General features: G+C 39.9%; 1 protein-coding gene across 2 annotated transcripts in view; it reads left to right on the top strand.

Annotated features, from left to right (window-relative positions):
- SAR1 (SUPPRESSOR OF AUXIN RESISTANCE1) overlaps positions 1–19,919 on the top strand; it is a 333,388-nt gene that overhangs the window by 221,731 nt on the left and 91,738 nt on the right. The window contains exons 14-17 of one of the 2 annotated variants that reach the window (XM_089384665.1): positions 1,920–2,200; positions 2,336–2,523; positions 10,008–10,078; positions 10,156–10,496. In XM_089384665.1, coding sequence (XP_089240791.1) covers positions 1,920–2,200; positions 2,336–2,523; positions 10,008–10,078; positions 10,156–10,496 — 881 coding nt within the window. Of the gene's footprint in view, positions 1–1,916; positions 2,201–2,335; positions 2,524–10,007; positions 10,079–10,155; positions 10,497–19,919 lie in introns of both variants that reach the window. The other variant, XM_089384663.1, reaches the window with a different exon arrangement.

Below are 19,919 nucleotides of genomic sequence, written 5' to 3' on the forward strand. Positions count from 1 at the left end.
ACAGCTTAATCCAAGCCTTATAATATGGTAGAGAAAGATTAACATGCCTTATCAATGATTTTGACTTGAGTGAAGGGTACATAATTGCTAAGGCCATGACAAAGGAGTTCAACAATCAATAACACCAACACTGGGGTACATATAGGGGTTGTTGCTCTACATTAAATGCCAATCACATGCCCTCATACATGATATAATCCAATGAAACACCACAATCCCATTGATCTCGAAAATTGTTAAGTCTGCCGAATTTTGAATGGGATATGAAATTCTATTTTCTCCATATGAAGTCTGATGAGGTTGGAACCACTCTCAAACATCCCGAGCATGTCACTTTTACTTTAATAATTTAACATTACCATTAGGGAGCATCTAGGAAGCATCTAGAGAGCATCAAGGGGCACCTTAGGAGTATTCGGAAAGTGTAGTTCTTCATAGAACAATTTGGAATTTCCAAAAACAAAAAAACAAAAAAAGCTCCGCGGAACCATCCACCTTCTCTGAGATCCGCTTGCGATCTGTGGTGGATACACACCCGAACCTCCACAGATCTGCACCCGATCCTTCCGGATCCGTGGATCGGGAAATAGGAACCACGGATCTGATTTTCCGGTCTGCGGTTCTGCTGAAGGATTGGTGGCGGATCCGTACGGTACACAAATCTGCCTCTGGATCCTTGGGGGGGGGGGGGGGGGAACGGTTCTTGCAACACTGGTTCCAAGCCTACTCCTTTGGGTCCAAAACCCCAAAATAGAAAGCCCCAAAAATACCTTCCGAGCTACCAAATTTCAACAGTTCTATGTTATGTCAGCTCATGATACTTAACTTTTCACCATGATTCTTGCATGTGTTCTTTCCTCTTGTCTACATGGCTTTCATGCCATATCAAACTTTTCAAACAGAGTATCAGAAAATTCACATCAGCAATAGAGAAGGAACCATTTGAAGTATTTTCTTCCTTTCCCAAAAGTCTTTTACATGGTTACATGGAGGGATTCACTAGTCTCTCAATATTTCCATGATTAAAAATAATAAATGTCTAATTTAATCAAAATTCATAATAAAGTGGCTTTATTGGTAAGTTTAGTTTATAACTTAAATTCCTGAAATACTATGTATGACCATGATTACTTAACAACTTTATGAAAAAATAGAACAACACTTTCTCTATAGGTGAACAGTATTGATTTAGAGAAATTACTACTAAATAGGAGTTTCCTTTAAAAGATATTTCTTGAATGGAGAAATTACATACACAAACAGGACAGTTGGTCTTCAAAACTGATGAGTTTATCTCAAGAAATTGTATATATGTAGGACCAGTAACATATTGGTAAGATATATGCATAATTTTTGAATGCCAAATGATGTATCTTGTTTTTTTAAGCTTTAAAGTTACAACTATATTAACGAATCAGACTGTGTCTTCCTAGTGAAAATAATGAAGGCCCCCTTCCCCCAACCTCTGTTAGCTCTTGAAGAAAGCTTGGAAGGGTGATGTAGTATCAAAATTTTGTATGCTAAGTTTCCTTTTTATTTCAACCAAAACTTGCCATGCCAACTGTTTATGAAATGATTTGACATTGTTCTAGCTATACCATAAACATGTAAACAGTAATCCCCATTTGCACAATGTAAAGTGTGCTTTGTTACCATGGTTTCTTTATTGTAGTCAGGAAACAATCAAAGTAGGAATTCTGAGAATATATTATTTGTGTATTCTGTTGACAAATTATATTTGGGGTTATTTTTGTTCTTAAAATGTTTTCTAGGGTTAACTTTTCGTCAATATAGGGCTATTATGAACTATAATAATTAGTGGATTCTTCTTTTTCTCTTTTTATATATTGTACTGTTTCAGCTAGTTTTGTCAATATATTCTATGCATTTAATATTTAATGAACTTGACCTTTTAGTAGGGGATGGGAGAAAGGAAAACAGAGGCTGGGAAGGAAGTCTTGGCACTGGTGATCTCACTCTTGCTGGTATACTTCTCTTTGGATACCCTACCACCTCTGTGGATCATGCACTATTGTGTATGGGTACTTTACAAAGCCCATATACACTGCTTAGTAATGTACGGAAGTTTGTAAGTTGGATTTTTTGGGGTGAAAATGTGGGACAACTACCAAAGTTGTCTAGTCGTGCTATAGCTCTTTCATCAATATTACTACAACATGGCCAATATGGTATCCTTGAGGCAAGCTTCTAAAATTTCTTATTTTTCTTTGTTCTGAAACTCCTGTTAAATTTTGATGTCACTTTTGAGTAACTCATAGCTGCAGATACATATGATCCAGAGAGACAGGTAGCTAACTTTCTAGATATTATGCAGAACTTTTTTATAACCGTTGATGAACATTCAAAGCAGTCAAGGCTTTTAAGTAGCATGGAAAGTGTGGATGGTGAATGGCATGCGCTGCTTCACCTCTTGGGATTTTGCCTTCTTGCTCGTGCTCGTTTAGGACTGGAAGAAAAACTGAAGGAAAAACACATTGGAGAAGCTATTCGGTGTTTTTTCAGGTACTTTTTGGAATTGTTTCTGATTTTATGACTTCCTGGAGTAGTCCCCCTCCACGATGGGACGTGGTATAAAGTTTAATGAGGGCATTTGCTTAGGCGTCTTAGTAGATTTTTTACATGCTTAAGCGTAAAGTGGTTAGTATGCATTAATGCTTAAATGAACTGTTTCTAATTCTCAATGAAAGGAGTCTGATTTTCACAAAGAAACCTTGTTAGAGTAGATGTAGTTAGATATATCTTTTAGTTCCCCGTTGTTGAGGCCGTTGTAGTTTGTTTTCATCTAGTCGCTACTTCTCTATAAAGGCTACCATGCATCTTTGTATGAGTACGCTGGAGTTTCATAAGAAGATAACGTAATTCTATTGATGTCTAGCAAGTGACCACAAAGTTGGTGAATGTGACTCAAAATTACAGAGTGTAAATGCAAAATGGGGGTGTAAAAGCTATCATGATAAAGGGAAAATCAAACTTTAAGAAAACCAAGATAAACTCAAGAGAGTTCTCCATATTACAATTCATAAATTTCATAAATGAAAAGTGAAATCCTTCATATAAAGGGTTACATACTAGTCGAGTCAATCCACTTTATGAATGTGGAATAGACTGAGATTGAAATAAAGCATAAAGGCACAATATAACTTAAAGTCAAGATGACCACATTAATGCATATGTCTAATACTTAATTGACTATTATAAATTCTATATGACTGATACCCTCGCTTATTGGTTAATCTACTAACTACACTAATCTTATCTCGAAATTTTACATATTTGTCAGGGCCTTGAGACTTGGGAAAAATGCCTAAAGTTTAGTCCTTAGTTGGGCAATACTGCAGTAAGATATATCCATCTGCTACAAGTTACGCGATGAAGTGACAATGTACATGTGCTTGGTATTGTTGTGGAAGATTTTATTCTTGGCTAGTTTGAGAAGCCCTTGATTGTCACAGAAGAGGGTTGTTAGATTTGTTTGCTGAATCTTCATGTTCGAAAGCATCCTCTTAAGCCAAATTGCCTCACATGCTCCTTTTCCCTGCGCCTCGATATACTTGTTTAGTTGGTATAAGGGCTATTGCATGTTGCTTCTTGTTGGTCCATGTCACTACACTCTGCCAAAATTGAACAAACATCCATAAGTGAATTTTTTGTCATGTACAGAATTTGGCCAATTTGAATTTGTGCCCTGTTTGAACACATATCCAGCAGTCAATTTTTTGTCATCCACAGAACTTGCCCAATCTGAATTTGTATACCCTCAGAACCTAGGGTCTTTGCAGATGTTAAAATTACCAAATTCAAGCGTCCCTTTCGCATAGAACACCATGTTTGTTGCGAACCAATTTTCTACTTTCGGTTGTGATGAATCTGGAAATGAGTTCACAATATAGCTCAAATTAGGCATAGCTTCTGTAAGTGATATCAGTCTTCAGGTTCTCCACAAGTTACTTGTACACTGACTCGTTAATTGCCTTAGAATTAGTTTGGGTTGAAAACTTCAGCCCTTTCTCCAAAGGTGTAGACAAGATTTTGCAATTTACCATTTTGGAAATGTTGAGTGAACTCTTATCATATTTTGTTTGTGAGAGAAAAATGTTTCTACTTGTTTGCCAACCTTCTACACTTGGAGGCCTAGATTGGTCTAGTCAAAAGCTTTACTCATTTTGTATTTGATATGTTTAATAGCACTTGCCGCACAAACAGATTGGAGTCCGGAAGAGTGTGCTAAAACCAATCGAGCATGTTCAGGATCAATAAACCATGGGCTTCACTCAACTGCAAGAGATGTTGCTCGTAACTTGTGAGGTCTATTCGTATCTTGTGAACTACTATGGAGGCCCACAGGCTTTGGCATTAGCTCCTGGAGGCAAATTGTATCTTAGGCTTTGTCATGATGGGGTACTTGTGGGTCTCTAGTGCAGGCATTGAAATCACCTGATCTCCACAAGATCGGTGTAGTGGGAGATGTCTGCATAGAGATTGAAGAAAGGGTCTCCCTCACACTCAGTACGTACTGCAAAGTGTGACGAGGCTGGGGGAAATTAGCAAATGCAGTGTAGCTGTCCTAGAGAAGCGGGTTGTTCCGATGGAGATGTACTCACAAAAATCCTTGGGATGTTGGAGGAGCAAACAGCGAGTTTCAGCTTAGTATCAACTGTAACCTTGTATTGTGATCTTTATATTTTAGTGTAACATGTGACCAAATCAATGATTAATGTTAAGGTTAGTTGGGTTGCACTGCTATAACCGTAGTCAGTATCAGGGTTCATATATGCTGTGTTGAGACATGATTAACCTTAGTGGTATATGCATGTTGAGTAGCCTATCTTAGGCTCCTGTTCATACAATTGCTGCAGCATCAATATAATAAACATTTATTATTCTTGGCCTATAAATATATCATTGCTGTTTTGATTTTATATGCAGTTCCTTACTGATAATCTGATGTGGTGAATGCATGTGTGGGTAGAAGAAGGATGCTTGTTCGTTTTTTCACATATGAAGTGGCTTGTGACTATTACATGATCAATGACCTTATTACTACATTGCCCTAACACTACACTTCATTGCATCGCTAACTTTGCCCTACACCTAATCAAAATATTTATCTAACATGAAAACCACAATAGGTAGAAAGTTGGCGGAGGTTTAATGCTGAATATGACAACGGACTTTATGACTTCCTATGATGATGTAGTCTTTCTATCACTTGTTACAAAGATCTGGCTGTTAAGCTATCCATAATGTGTCGTTTGTGTTGGAATTTCTAAGTTTAACTTGTTAGAAATTCTTCTTGTACTGTCTAATTTATTTCTTCCTGCTTGTTCAATTACTGAACAAGTTATTTACCATGTAAATACTGAAAATAAATACAAGTACAGTATGAACACATACAGATCATCAACTGAAAGTAAGAAAGCACACAAGTGACAATGTTGTTTTTGGACTAATGTCCCCAAAAAAACCTGATGCGGGAAAACGATGCAGCTATTCAGAGGGTTTAATTATTATGCAGTTTTAGAATACAACCTGGGTGCCAGAAATGGCTCTCCCAACAGAGAATGCCGTCGGCAGTAGTACCTCTCAGTTGGAGACATATTTCGGCTAAATTACTGGATGAACGATCCCATAGTAACAATGTAGCTTCTGCTGCTCTACGTCACTCTGATAGGGACTGCGTCACCCTATTCGGCTCTCCAGCTCTCAGTTTGTCCCACAAGATGCTCCTAGTGCCGCCTCTAGGCCATGCGTCAGCCTCTCTGGCCCAACGTCAGCCTCTCTAGACTCTGTTTCAGCTTCTAGAGCCTCTGCGTCAGCCCCTAGACCATCTGCGTTTCACACGTTGGCCCTCTCTGGCTCTGCATAGCTCTTGGATGCCTTTGCGTGGCATCTAGCTGGCTCTGCGTCCCTCTCCTGGCTCTTTGCTGATCCTTCTAGTACTAACTTTGCCTCTGTGCTATGTATTCACTGCCCCTCAGCTGCAACTCAGATCACTATCTCGATTTCCTCAGTAAACCCTACCCTAGAAAATTGAATTCTTGATCTCTCTTAGTGTGTTCTCTAATTGACCCTCAAGCCTCCTCTTATACTTTTCTCGTTGGTCCATCAACGACCGAGATTAAATCTCTAATCAGGGGCTAATATTAGATTTGGCTTGATACATGACTTTTGGACCCTTCTAACCCAGTTTTATATTAAGACCTGTTAATATTTTATTTTTCCTAAGTTTAGACTTAAGAACTCCATTAAAAATATTAATTGTTTTAATATCTCCCAAATCGGTTAGACTCTGCACAAACCATTTCTGGGTCTTGGAGATCTCATGTGCTTTAGCCTTTCCACCAATTTTCGTGGCTAGAGCACATCTGATGCTTCCCTAAATCAACACTCCCTCTTAGCGAGGACCGTGCTCTAGTAATACTCCTCACTGAGTATCACCCTGATCATTTAGCATTGGTCCCTGTGCTGATGCTAGGCTTGCCCGCCCAACATCCTCTGCACTGCTGCATCATGAACTGCTATCCATGGCCTTGCCACTGCCAGTGCGGCATTCATACAACAACTCCCTCTTCATCCTTGCTGTTGTCCATGGCTCTGCCATTGCCACTGCTGCATCAACACTGCATCCCCTCTCATCACGCTGCCCATAGCACTGCCACTGCTAACTGCTGCACTGCAACTCAGTTATTGAGAAGTAAGTAACTGATCCTCCCAACTATGACATATCTGTCAGGCTAGAAACACTCCCTATGCTGAAGCTCCCTCTGTCGCTGACAAGTGCTCCCTCTACTGACCTTTGCGCTGATGCAACAACTCCATGCATCTCGCACACTTGCATCACGCTGTCTCGGGACTCCTGCACTGTAGCATTCTCTGTCGCTCCATTCACATCCGTCTCTACCGACATCCACCAGTCCTGCTACTTCTCTTCGGGGCTCCTGTAGCCAGGTATAATCCAAAAGGTTGGCTACCTCAACAATCCTCCCCCTTATCGTCTGTAGTCCGTCTGACTACAGCTCGTTGTCTCCCCACTTCCTCTCAAGTGGCGCATGAGCACTCATGGCACAGTCGTCATCTATCTCCACTTCTTTCTCCGCCCTTGCTGGCGCTGCCTTGGCCTCAAAAGCCTCTCCCTTTCTCTTCTTCCTCGGACACTGGTTCACATAGTGACCCAGTTCCCCACAATGGAAGCATTTGACCTTGGGGAGGTCCTTCTTCTTCTATTTCTCCTGCTTTCCCGCAGATGCTAGAGCCGCATCCTCCTCTTCCTCCTTCTTGATTCTGTCCCCTTTATCGCTACTCCCCGCCTTGATCAGCCATCTGATCTCTTCTTGACGAAGAGCTGCCCACAATTCCTCCCAATCTGGAAGGTTCGACCTGCCCAATAAGCTCTGGACAAATACATCCCAATCCTTCTAGACTGCATTCAGTGCGGTCCTCACCAACATCTCCTCATCTGGTGTGGCCCCTATGGAAATCAGCTAATCCCTGATCTTCGTCAATCGCTCGAGGAAGATATATATCTGCTCGCTCCTCTGCATCTAGTGTGACCGCAACTGATTTTCATGTAACATCTTCCTCTGCACAGAAGTACGCTGATACAACTTCATTAGGGCATCCCACATTTCATTTGCCGTATTCTTCTCGGCAATATGTGGTACCACATGATCCTTGACCTCATCAAAGCTGATGCACTTAGTCCTGGCCATTGCTTCTTCGTACTTCTCATTTTCAGCCGGGTCAATTGGGATCGCTATCGTTTTCAAGGCGAAGTGCTTGATGCGATACCTATCTAGAATGGACAAGATCTTAGCCTTCGAGACTACGAAGTTGGAAGCTCCGTCCAGTCTATCTTGATCTCTCAGCCCATTCACTGCCATTTCGCTGCTTGTCTTTTGACTCTTCCGAGTCTCTTTACTTCCCTCCTGGAAGTCCTCTGATCGACTTCCGCTGAGTCTCTCAACTTCCCGTCTGGAAGTTCTCGATTTGACTCCCTCTGAGTCTTTATTTCCCTTCTTGAAACCCCTCTGCCAATGTCGAGATGCCCCACTCCGTTCGTTTGTGCAGCTGCACCATTGATCCAGATTCCTTGGCTAGAAATCCTCGGCAGTAACTCCCTCCTCCTTGGTCTTTCCCTGTTAGGTACTGTTCTGACCATAGTACCCCACTAGCTTTGCTCCGCAAATTACCCACAACCTCCTATGCCCCGACAGTCTGAAGGTCCGAGCCTCTAGGCTCTGCGCAATTTTGGTACCGGCAAAATTTACACCTCCTGGACACAACGTCGATCCTTCCTGACTGAGAAATATGATTGGGCACTGCTTAGGTCAGGTCTGCTCCTCTCTGCCTTTGAGCTAATCCTCCTCTCGGCTCGAACTGATGATGTAGGCCCTCTGCGTCACCCCTTCCTTGCTGCTTTCTACTAGGAACAACTTCTGTCACTTGGAACAACTGTTTCTGCTGCTACTGCTCTGCTCGGTTGATGCCTTCAGTGATCCTATGATCTGCAACTTGGCACCGATACCATGTTGCAATTTCTAAGTTTAACTCGTTAGAAATTCTTCCTGTATTGTCTTATTTACTTCTTCCTACTTGTTCGATTACTTAACAAGTTACTTACCATGTAGACACTGAAAATAAGTACAAGTACAATATCAACACATACAGATCATCAACTGAAAGTAAACAAGCACACTAGTGACATCGTTGTTTTTGGACTAATGTGCTCAGGAAAACCCAATGCGGGAAAACTGGTGCAACTAGTCAGAGGGTTTGATTATTACACAGTTTTGGAATACAACCTGGGTGCCAGAAATGGCTCACCCAACAGAGAATGCTCTCGGCAGTAGTAACTCTCAGTTGGAGATAGATATTCTGGCTAAATCACTGGATGAACGATCCCACAGCAACAATGCAGCTTCTGTTGCTCTGCGTCACTCTGATAGGGACTGCGTCACCCTATCCCGCTCTCGATCTCTCAGTCTGTCCCAGGAAATGATCCCAACACTGCCTCTAGGCCCTGCATCAGCCTCTCTGGCTCAGCATCAGCCTCTCCGGGCTCTGCGTAAGCTTCTAGAGACTCTGCGTTAGCCCTTGGAGCCTCTGCGTCTCACATGTTGGCCCTCTCTAGCTCTGCAAAGCTCCTGGCTGCCTCTGCCTGTCCTCTAGCTGGCTTTGCATCTCTCTCCCGACTCTTTGCTGATCCTTCTGGTACTAACTCTGCTATGTATTCACTGCCCCTCAACTGCAACTCAGATCACTCACTCGATTTCCTCAGCAAACCCTGCCCCAAAAAATCGAATTCTTGATCTCTCTTGGTGTGTTCTCCAACTTACCCTCAAGCCCCCTGTTATGCTTTTCTTGTCGGTCCATCAACGACCGAGATTAAATCTCTAATCAACGGCTAAGATTAGATTTGGCTTGATCCATGACTTTTGGACCCTTCTAACCCAATTTTATATTTTATTTTTCCGAAGTTTAGACTTAGGAACTCCATTAAAAATATTAATTATTTTAATATCTCCCAAACCGGTTAGAATCTGCCCAAACCATTTCTGGGTCTTGGAAATCTCATGTGCTTCAGCCTCTCCACCGATTTTCGTGGCTAGAGCACATCCGATGCTACCCCAAACAGTTTGAAATGATCCTAATTTCACTTCACTGAAACTAACTTTCTACTTGAACTCCTTTTGTATTTTGTTCTCTGTTCTCTCTGGCTAACAGTTGGAGCAATATGTATCTATAACCACACATATTTTCTGTTAAGAATGCCCTTTTTACAATGTAGCAAGAACAAACATAATGCAACAAAATACTACATGGCCAGTCTGCATTAGGTGAAGTAGTATGTGAATTGCATTTAGTTCTGAATGTACATTGTTGCTTTCATCAAATTTTTATTGTACACTTGTGACAGAAGTATTAGTTGTTCTAAAATACAAACCAGCTCTAATTTCTTTTTCTATGGATACCTTATTTATTGGTAGGGCTGCTTCTGGAGAGAAGGCCGGCCAAGCATTGCAGGAGTTGTCCTTCCAAATGGGTTTACAACATTCAGGTATAGTGCATTCAAGTCGCTGCACAAACTTTTGTAAGACTTTTAGTGGTTTTAATAAGGGATATTGTATTCTGCAGGTCCTAGCTCAGCAGCTGCTTGGAAACTTCATTATTTTGAGTGGGTAATGCAGATATTCGACCAACACAATCTAAGTGCTGGTGCACGTCAATTTGCCCTTGCGGCACTTGAGCAAGTAGATGAAGCCTGTGGGATGATAGATTGCCTATCTGATTATTCCTCAGTAGAACAAGCATCTAATGTTAAAGGTCGGCTATGGGCCAATGTTTTTAAGTTTTCAATGGATCTAGATCAATATAGAGAAGCATACTGTGCAATTATATCAAATCCTGACGAAGAGAGCAAGTTCATCTGTCTTCGGCGGTTCATAATAGTCATTTGTGAACGGAAAGCAACTCAGGTATTTATTTTTTACTTTTAACTTGGGGAATGCATTTGAAAGCATTTCATCAGCCACATAAACACTATAATAAGGAACCTCTTGATCTTGTTTGCAGTAGCTTAACGTTTATTGTATATTTACTGTTATGGAAGTTTATTATTACTTAACAGGATAACATGCTTGGTATCAGTGTTTTTCTTTTAATGTGAAAGTACGTAAAATTGTTCTTCGAGATCTTTCTTATGTTTCATAGATCCTCGAATTAATAACAAATTACCAATTTCTCTTCTTTGGATGTTCAACTTTATTCCTTCTTGATATATTTGTCAAGGGGTGTCTGCAAACTACATTTACCTCTCTTGGATTGGGTTTTTGGGAGAGGCTAACTATGTTTTTAAATTTTTGCTCTCTGGCAAATAGCAGCAGTGGAAAGCTCAATACGAAATAATAATTTTTGCACTGGTGGCATGTCCCCAATAACTGAGTACTGGAGGGATGTGGAAACGGTAGGGGATGTCCTTGTTTTGGGGGGACATCTTAGAGATGTGGGGGGTTTCCCCCTTTTTCGGGGCATCTCACATCATGATGCTCCCTATCCAAGGTGGTGGCCATGAGGTGCCAATTCCTAAAAGATAGAAAATACCCTAATCTATGCATGTCTAAAACTCTGACATCACTTACAAACTAATCACTCTCTTGTGAAAATCTCAAGCCGTAGGTCACTGATGTCCTTATGATCTCAATCAAATAAGCAGATTGCTGAATTTAATAAATGCTGAAATTAAATTCAGGTGATAGCATCAATCACAGACTAGAGAGAAACTAAATAGTTTTCTGCCTGCTCTCTTTCTCTCGATATTGCTAAACCTGCTCAGTTGCTCAAACGTATTCAGAGGCTCTTCCTTGCCCTGTCTTTATACTTTTAGTGGAGAATGTCTTTTTAGGACTACCCCTAGTTTAAGTCATGCATGAAATACAATTTTTGACTCAAGTACTAAATGCAAGACTTAACTTAGAGAGAAACTAAATAGTTTTCTGCCTGCTCTCTTTCTCTCGATATTGCTAAACCTGCTCAGTTGCTCAAACGTATTCAGAGGCTCTTCCTTGCCCTGTCTTTATACTTTTAGTGGAGAATGTCTTTTTAGGACTACCCCTAGTTTAAGTCATGCATGAAATACAATTTTTGACTCAAGTACTAAATGCAAGACTTAACTTATTTTTACTAAAGTGAATTACATAATAAATTTACTTTTCCAAAAATCAGACTACTTCTCGAAAAGTATTTTTGAAAATAATTTGAACTACTTCTTGCATCATCACTCTAAACTTGTGCAGAAGTTCTTGTTTGAGTTGTTGAAGAGAGATGTTGAGAATTATAGCTCACCTTCCTTCCTTCAAGAAGGATTGGTAGATACAAGGGAGAAATCTGACTGGAGCAAGAAGTGGAAAATCCTGGCATCATTTTATGTGCTGATCATATAGGGCTGTTAGCTGGTTGGTTGTCCAAGGAGGAGAGAAAATTCTCTTATGGGTTACCCACTTTTTGGTGGGTAACACCTCTCTCCAACTTGGGGACATGTGATCACTGTAGAGTGCATGATACATGTGCTTGGATAAGGAGTGCATGAGAAAACCAACAATCCCTGGGGCTTCAAAGACCTCTTACTTGTATACTTACAAAATCTTGTTGATAGAAACTGAGCGGAGTGTTGATTGTCACCCTTGCGATATAGGATAAACAATATTAAAATAAAATGTTAGCTAAAGCCTAAAACAATGCATGATATTTAAGGACTTCGCATATACATTGGCATGAACAATATCAAAAGAAGGATGCACACACAAGAGTGCATGACACACAAATGCAATGTAGCTATCTACTCATGATTGCATTAGATTCCATTGGGGAAAAATTCTTTTAGGAGCTGCCCATTCACTAGTAAAGGGACGGGGTCTCCTATGGTTTCTAGGTATTATGAATTAATACTCGCATTAACAAGTACTTTGTATGGCCATATCTAGAATTTATCATATTCAATATGCATTCCTAGTTTTTCTTTTCTTTTGTCCCATAATAGGACCATACTTCCTTGCTCAAACTCCATGGGCATAGCTTTTCGATCAAACATAACTTTGATCTTCTCTTGATTCTTGTTCATTTGATCTAAAGCGAGGTGCTTGGACTCATCCAACTTAAGAAGTTGATCAATCCTTGATTGCACGATATCTTTTTCATTGGTAGTGGATTTCAAACACTGTAAGATGGGGAATTGCAAGTGTATTGGGAACTTTGCTTCCACCCTACTGCTGCACAAACTAGTAGGCCTTGTAAAGAGGCAAAAGCTATAGGGCACAACAACACTTACTACAAAGGCCCACAGTCACCATCACCTAAGTCCCCTATTCTTCTTGGATTTTCATCGACGGGAGTCCTAGTGATCGTCCCCTGTGATAGATGTGTGTATGTGTTAGGTTTGAAGTGAGGGTAGGTGGTTCATTCAATGGAAAGGTTTAACAAAAATGCAAGCTTTGGGAGAAGCTAGTAAGACTTTCCATGAAGAAACCCTTTGAAAGATAGCTACACAAAACCTAGGGTTGAGATATATGACGAGATATGAGAGCATCCAAGGTCAAGGTAGACAAGAGAAAAGGTAATTAACGATTTACTCCAACGAGTACCAAAGCAAATGCCTTCAAAGAATCCCCAAGTTGAATGATTAGCTTCTTGGGTTCCCTCTTGGTGTGATGGCTAGGGCATGAAATTCCAAAGATTCCACCGTGGGAAATCCACCAAAAATTGAGGAACACTAGAGGAGACACAAAGGAAGAGTTCTATCCACACGAAAGTCAAAGCATCCTCCTCGAGAGGCCTACTGATCCTTAAAGGGACGAGGAAAATAAGTTGAAAAGAGAGGGAAATATGTGAGTTTTGAGTGATCACCAAGGATTTGAGACCAATGCCTCACAATTGGGAGAATTGGAGTCGAAGATAATCTTGATATGGCAACTTGCTTTTCAAGGAGATCTAGAAGCAACTTGACTATCCTTAATGAAGCACCTACACAACACTCTCAGATATTTGTACTTCGTTGACAGTTGTTAATGGAGTTTCAAGGATACATATGCAACAAATCCCCTTGAAATATCCATTCATTCAATATCTATGAGTAATGCATGCAAAATTTCCCAGTAGTTACAATTTTTAGACAATATTTCATCAATTAGGGCACATTAATAACCACGAGATAATATTCCATGTATTAGACATTAATCAAAATAAGAAACACAACATTAAATAACACTTACAAGACAATGAAGAACATATCCATCCATCACAATACCAGAAACAAGCAACAAGAAAGATAACAAAATTATCCAAACATCTAAATTCATCCAAATCATCCAATTTCCTCCTCAAATTGCAGGTCGGAAATTCTCAATAGAGATATCGAAAAGCCAAGTCATCATGGTGGGAAGAGACTAGCTCTCTCCTATTTATAGAAGTCAAAAGAGTTCAAATTATGGAAGGCAAAGCCCCTCCAATGCCTAAAATGTCAAGTAACCCACCCATGATTACAAGCCAACCATGATAGCTCAAAAAAAAATCGAATTTCCCTCCTATGCCCATGCAAGATTGACGTTATGCATGCGTGGAGGCCTAGAGGGGCAGTGTTGAGGATTCATGTGATGAAATTGTGAGAGAGGGTCTAAAAAATGATGATGAAGAGGGTCATGCCCTCTTTATGCTGCAAAACATCTTCAAACCCCTATTTGGGCTCTGTGGGATCCAAATGGGTCTCATGGGTCTCCAACTGGATAAAAAACAAGTCGATGCTTCATCAATGAGGTCTAGAAGATGACACATGCCCTCCCATGTCTCCCTAAGCAAGACGTAACCTCCTCTAGGCCCTGGATCAACTACCAAGTGTTGGGTGCAGTGTGTAGCTGGCTAGGCAATGTGGTCTAAGTGCATCATCGTCTTTGAATAACTGAGGCACGTGAAAGAAAATGGTGGTGTTGAAGAAGCCCATGGTGTGGCAATCAATGCTCTGCATGGATGGAGGCCCATGGCTCTAAACACTCGCCCTACAAATGCCATTGTGATCCTCTGGAGGGCTTTGATCCCATATAGAGAGGCCAAGCCCAAGATGAAAACCCACTTGCAATCTTATATAAGATCCAATGCATCTCCTCACTTTCCAATACAATGATTCATTAGTGCAATTGAGTAAATAAGCTTGCTAATCAAGGGCATAAGTGGACACTTCATAGTGGGTTTCCCTTCGAAATTTGGGGCTTTGAACTAGTACTAATGTTACCTTCCTGGGTAGGAAAGGTTAATGAAGGACCCTTTTAGGTGGTTTCAACCTTTAAGGGAATGACAAGTCCAAGGTACACCCTTTAGATAGCAGGTGTCATGTGAAATGATGGTGGAACAGAGTGGGGGAAAAGGGAAAGCTCCAAGCCACATGCCATGGTACAAGGGTGGCTATGATGAGGAAAGCACACACCTTGGGTATATGAATGTAGGAGAGAGCAATCATGGTACATTAGTTACACCGACCTTTATTTTTCCACCATTCTTTATATGCCTTTTGCCTTTTATTGATTTTTCTTCATTTTACTGCTTGAGGATCAAGGGGATGAGAGCATGATGCGTAAGATATCGCAGTGATTACCCCCTAAAGTGGGGTAGTTCATCACCCACTAAGGGTTGGGACATTCATGGGTTCCTTAATGATGTAAGGCATGCTCATGGGGGCCCTAGGAACCAAGGTGATGGCCATAGTGATAGGGGGTAGAGCTCATGTTTGGCTTTTTCCCATGTGCTAAATTTTATTTTCCTAGCCATCTTTTGCATTTTGTGGTACATTTCCTGTTGTATGTGGCCATATTATGCTTTTATCTTTCTTTTTAGCTACATCAACCTCCGAGGCATTGTTCTAGGCCCTACCGAAGGTGTGGACAAGGGGAAGGGGATGCCAACACCTTGTGGACCCAATGTACAAATGTGGACCTAAATAGGGAAAATGTGAAAAGGGCTTGTAATGAGTGGAGGGGAGTGAAATATATGGTGTTCGGAAATGAGACCACGCAACCAAAATCGGGGTTTCTCATGTAGTGCCACTCCTAAAGCTAATAGCCAATAAAGGAGATCCTGTTGGGCTAGGATTCAAGATTAACCCCCCAGTTGAGGTAGGGGAACAAGAGTATAGTCAAAACCCTTCCTTTTTCCATGTAGGCCAGTAATCCATGCCCAAGTGTGCCCAAGAAAAACAAGCATAAACACCCATTTACATAATGAAAAATCGTACGTTTGGGATGTTGAAGGAAATTTAACTAGGTTCAGTCTTAATAAATGTACTTTTGATATTTGTATTTATTCAAGAAAAGAAATATTATTTTTATAATATATGTCAATGAGTTTCTTGCTCATTGAAATAGGTCTAGCACATGTTAAAGTGCTATAGGTGAGTCAAATAGTCAAAAGAAAATGTTGAAGACCTTAAGAGCATGTTGCACCATGTATATGTTTGTATAAGAGTCAAAGAATATCCCTCCAAGCAAAGTCAAGTCTCCTACAAAGCAAAGGCACCATCAAAGAAGCAATCCGAGCTATATATATGTCAAGTCGGCTTGCAGTCCTATAGTCGGCCTCAAGTTGGCCTAAAGGAGGGACAATCCTCTATATATAGAGGCTGTCCACTCCTCTAAATAGAACACACTCATATCTTTGAAATTAGCGAAGTAAGGAGGCAAGTAAAGGGTGAACGAAGGACGAAGAAAGGGTCTCCAAGTGCAGTGAAGAAGAAGGGTACACAACCAAGCTCAATAGGACTGTTTCTAGGGAAAGCTGCAGTCGCACATGTGAAGATAAAGAGGGTATCTCTGCTGTCATAGTAGCCCTCCACCATAGTCACGCATATCTCATTGGTTGGGCTAGAAAAGTAGGCCTATAAGGCCTCTCACTCAAGCAAAAAAGAAGCACACTCAAGCGAACAAGAAATGAGGACCTCCACATAAGAATCTAGAAGGAATCCCCTCACATGTGCGAAGAAACAATGATACACTGTTGTCATATCAGACCTGCAACTACGGGCTTGGTTGGAGCAAGGATAATGTACTCTTCATATGTAAGGGAATCTATCAAGGAACAAAGAGAAATATCTCTTATAGAAGATACCTAACAAGGACTACTATCAGTTGCTGGAAGAACGACGAAGTGTCGGGGAGCAAAGTGCCAGAAGAAGGAAGTGTCGGGAAAGGACTTGACTTGTGCTTGAAGGATATTCTTGTCAAGGGTCTAGGGTTTGGCATTGATCAATAAGAAGCTTCAATAAGAGAAATTTACCAAAGGGTTTTCCTCTCAAGAGATGAGAGGTTTTGGCCCTGGCAGAGAGCCAACATCTTGTGTACTTGTTCTTATGTTTTTGATAGCAGTTTGATGAAGTATACACACATGCATTAATAAGAAGAAGAATAATATTAAGCTAACAAGAAAAAGTAAAAAGACTCCACAAATTGTTATCAAGTCAAGAAGAATCACACTACACCTAATTGCCCTCGATTCTTCAACATGGGATTGGATGACCCACCTTCAAGCATACGATCATGACAGATGAGCGAGGGTACATAATGGCTGACTCAGATGGTCGAGAAGTGTAGCACATCAGAGCTATCAAGTGGCTACTGGCTGTCGGCTGAAGACAAATCTAGGAAAAAATTTCTCCTATGGGGTCATTTGTTGGTGGTGGGTAACACAACCCATATATCGGCTCAAATGGGCTCTTTCTTGTAGAGGCTTTAAGAATCACGCGATTAGGCCAAGGAACATATTTGTCTATCCCAACTCTTCTTATTATCCCCAACAATCTTTTTAATGATTGTCATAAGGTTCTTATTGTTGGACTTGGCCTGGTCATTTCCTTGGGGATAATAGTTTAGAGGAATGAGCCAACAATATCCCATATTTACAATAGAAGGAAGCATAATGGAACTAAAGGCTTTAGCATTATTAGTCATGATTTTTGGCCGAGACCTCGAATATGGTGATAATCCTATCTTTTAAAAATTTAATACAACTATTTTGGTAGCCTTCTTAGTGGGTATGGCCTCGAACCACTTGGTGAAATAATCAGTGGTGGTTAAAATCCATTTGTGCTCATTGCTTGAATCATCTTTGAATTCGCTAGTGAAGTCAAGATGCCATTGTTGAAATGGTGAATCAATGATTACGGATTTCAGGGAGAGGGCAAGAAGCTACTTCTTCCTAGCAAAATACTGATATGGTTGGCATGCTCTCACTTAGTTATGCCTTTCAACAAAAATAATGGGTCAGTAATATCTTTCCCTCATTATGTTATTAGTGGTGGCCTTGGCTGCAAAATTCCCTCCACAAAATCCTGCATGAAATCCCACAATGAACTTTTCAGCTTCATGCCTATTTACACACCTAAAAATCACCCCATCCGAGCTTTTTCACCAGAGGACATCTTGTGTTAAACAATATTTTGATAGCTTTCAATGTTAAGATGCTTGTTTTATGGTAAACTAATTGAGGTGGTGCAAATAGGTTGCATAGGTAGTTGGTATGGACTCGATTGAGTAGGTACGACCTTAGTAATCAATTGAGTTGGAGCGATTTGGTGCCCACTTTTTCATAGACTGAACTGGGTGGCCCAGTGCCACATTGGTCCCTTAGGTCAGTTTGGGTGCGGAGTTAGTACCCTTGGGGATCAACTTATTTGAGTTTGATTCTTGGTCAAGTTCTAAGACATTACTGGTAACACATAAAGGAGATTGATAATATTATTGATCTTAACCTTTTTCACTCAATTATAACTTTTGAATGAGAATCAATTTTTATAGTTTGTATTTACTTTTCTAACTACCACCACCACATTGCCACTGCCATAGTCCCTTTTTGCATCATCATCAATATTAGTATTTATATGAAAGGAAACAAGTTGGATGCTGAAATGAGAAGAAACTAAATGCAAGTAAATTAATCTCCATGAATGACTAACATGGTTCAATGAGGTTTTAATGCATTGCCAACACTAATAACAATAAAGGAGTGCCTAAAGCATCATTGAAAATAAGAAATAAAGAGATATCAAGATAGAGAAAAGGTATAGGGGTTAAACCCAAGTGGCTAAACCTTATATCATGCTCTGGAGACAAAAACCTTATTAGGAGAAACATCCTTATGGATATGTTAACCAAGTCATGAGCGACGAGACCCTAGCCGATGGTTGGGTCAAAGAAGGTGCCATCCTCTTTGTTAACCATTATGAAAGTGCAACGACAATTCTATTAAAATCCCTTGAAGGGAGATGTTGGGAACTTCGTAGTGTGATGGTATTAACATCCATAGTTGGTAGTCTGTTGATTAAGAATGAAACTAGTAATATGTGAGTATTGACTAGATTTGAGTTAGTGTCTATAAATGATAGTTATCCTTCTATGACAAGGACAACCGCTAGTATGTCAAGGTGGTCTGATGGTCTCTTGTGCAAGGAAATATTGCATCATGCATCTATCAATGAATGAGTGTATGAGTATAATATCTATAGGGCATTTGATGCCCACAATGGTTGACATAGGTTAGAAGGGGAGGTGATCAATCTCGTAGCTTCATAGTCTACAAGAGATCTCTTCTTGAAGATAGATGGAGAAACACCTTTGCTCTGGATAATGAAAGGAGGTTGTAAGGGAGCTATAGACAACATAATCTCCCCTAGATGGCATGGTAGATTGGGCATCTTATGATGAGATGTTCCAAGTCTTAGACTTCTTTGTTCGATATCATTATTTGAAGGTTTTTGTGGAATTATTGCATTTTTGGAATCAAGGTTTCAAACCAAATCACCGTGGTCACATCATCAACAAGGGATGAACTTGTGAAGATAATTATGATTTAGGCTGTTATTAATATTAATAGAACTAAAAAAATAAAGATGCTTGGTCCTAATTTTATAACTTAATTATAATTTTTACTTTTAACTATAGCATTATAGTTCATTCATTAAATTATATTATATATAAAAATTGTAAGAAATAAAAATAATAAAAAATAGTGGTAATATTAATAGTATTACTAGTAACATCTATATAATAAAATAGAAATACAACTATATTATAAATAATAGGTGAAGGTATAATTATGAATAATTACAATTAATCTTCATAAACTATAAATAAGAACATTAATTCTTCCCGGGAGTTGTAAAATTAAAATTAAATTATAGTTTATTTTCTAAATTAAAATGTTATTATCATGAAAGATAAAAAATATATTTAAGCTATGGATTAACTCTAAAGCTATAATTAAAAGTAAAAGTTACAGAATTAGGGCCTCTCTCTCTATGCATTTTTTATGTTAATTTCATTCTAATAAGAAGTAAAACATAATTTCTCTTCGCATAATCATTCCTTCTT

This window comes from Pinus tabuliformis, chromosome Q (assembly GCF_031772625.1).
Source record: "Pinus tabuliformis cultivar Carrire ecotype Pingquan chromosome Q, CPIR1, whole genome shotgun sequence".
Lineage (NCBI taxonomy): Eukaryota > Viridiplantae > Streptophyta > Pinopsida > Pinales > Pinaceae > Pinus > Pinus tabuliformis.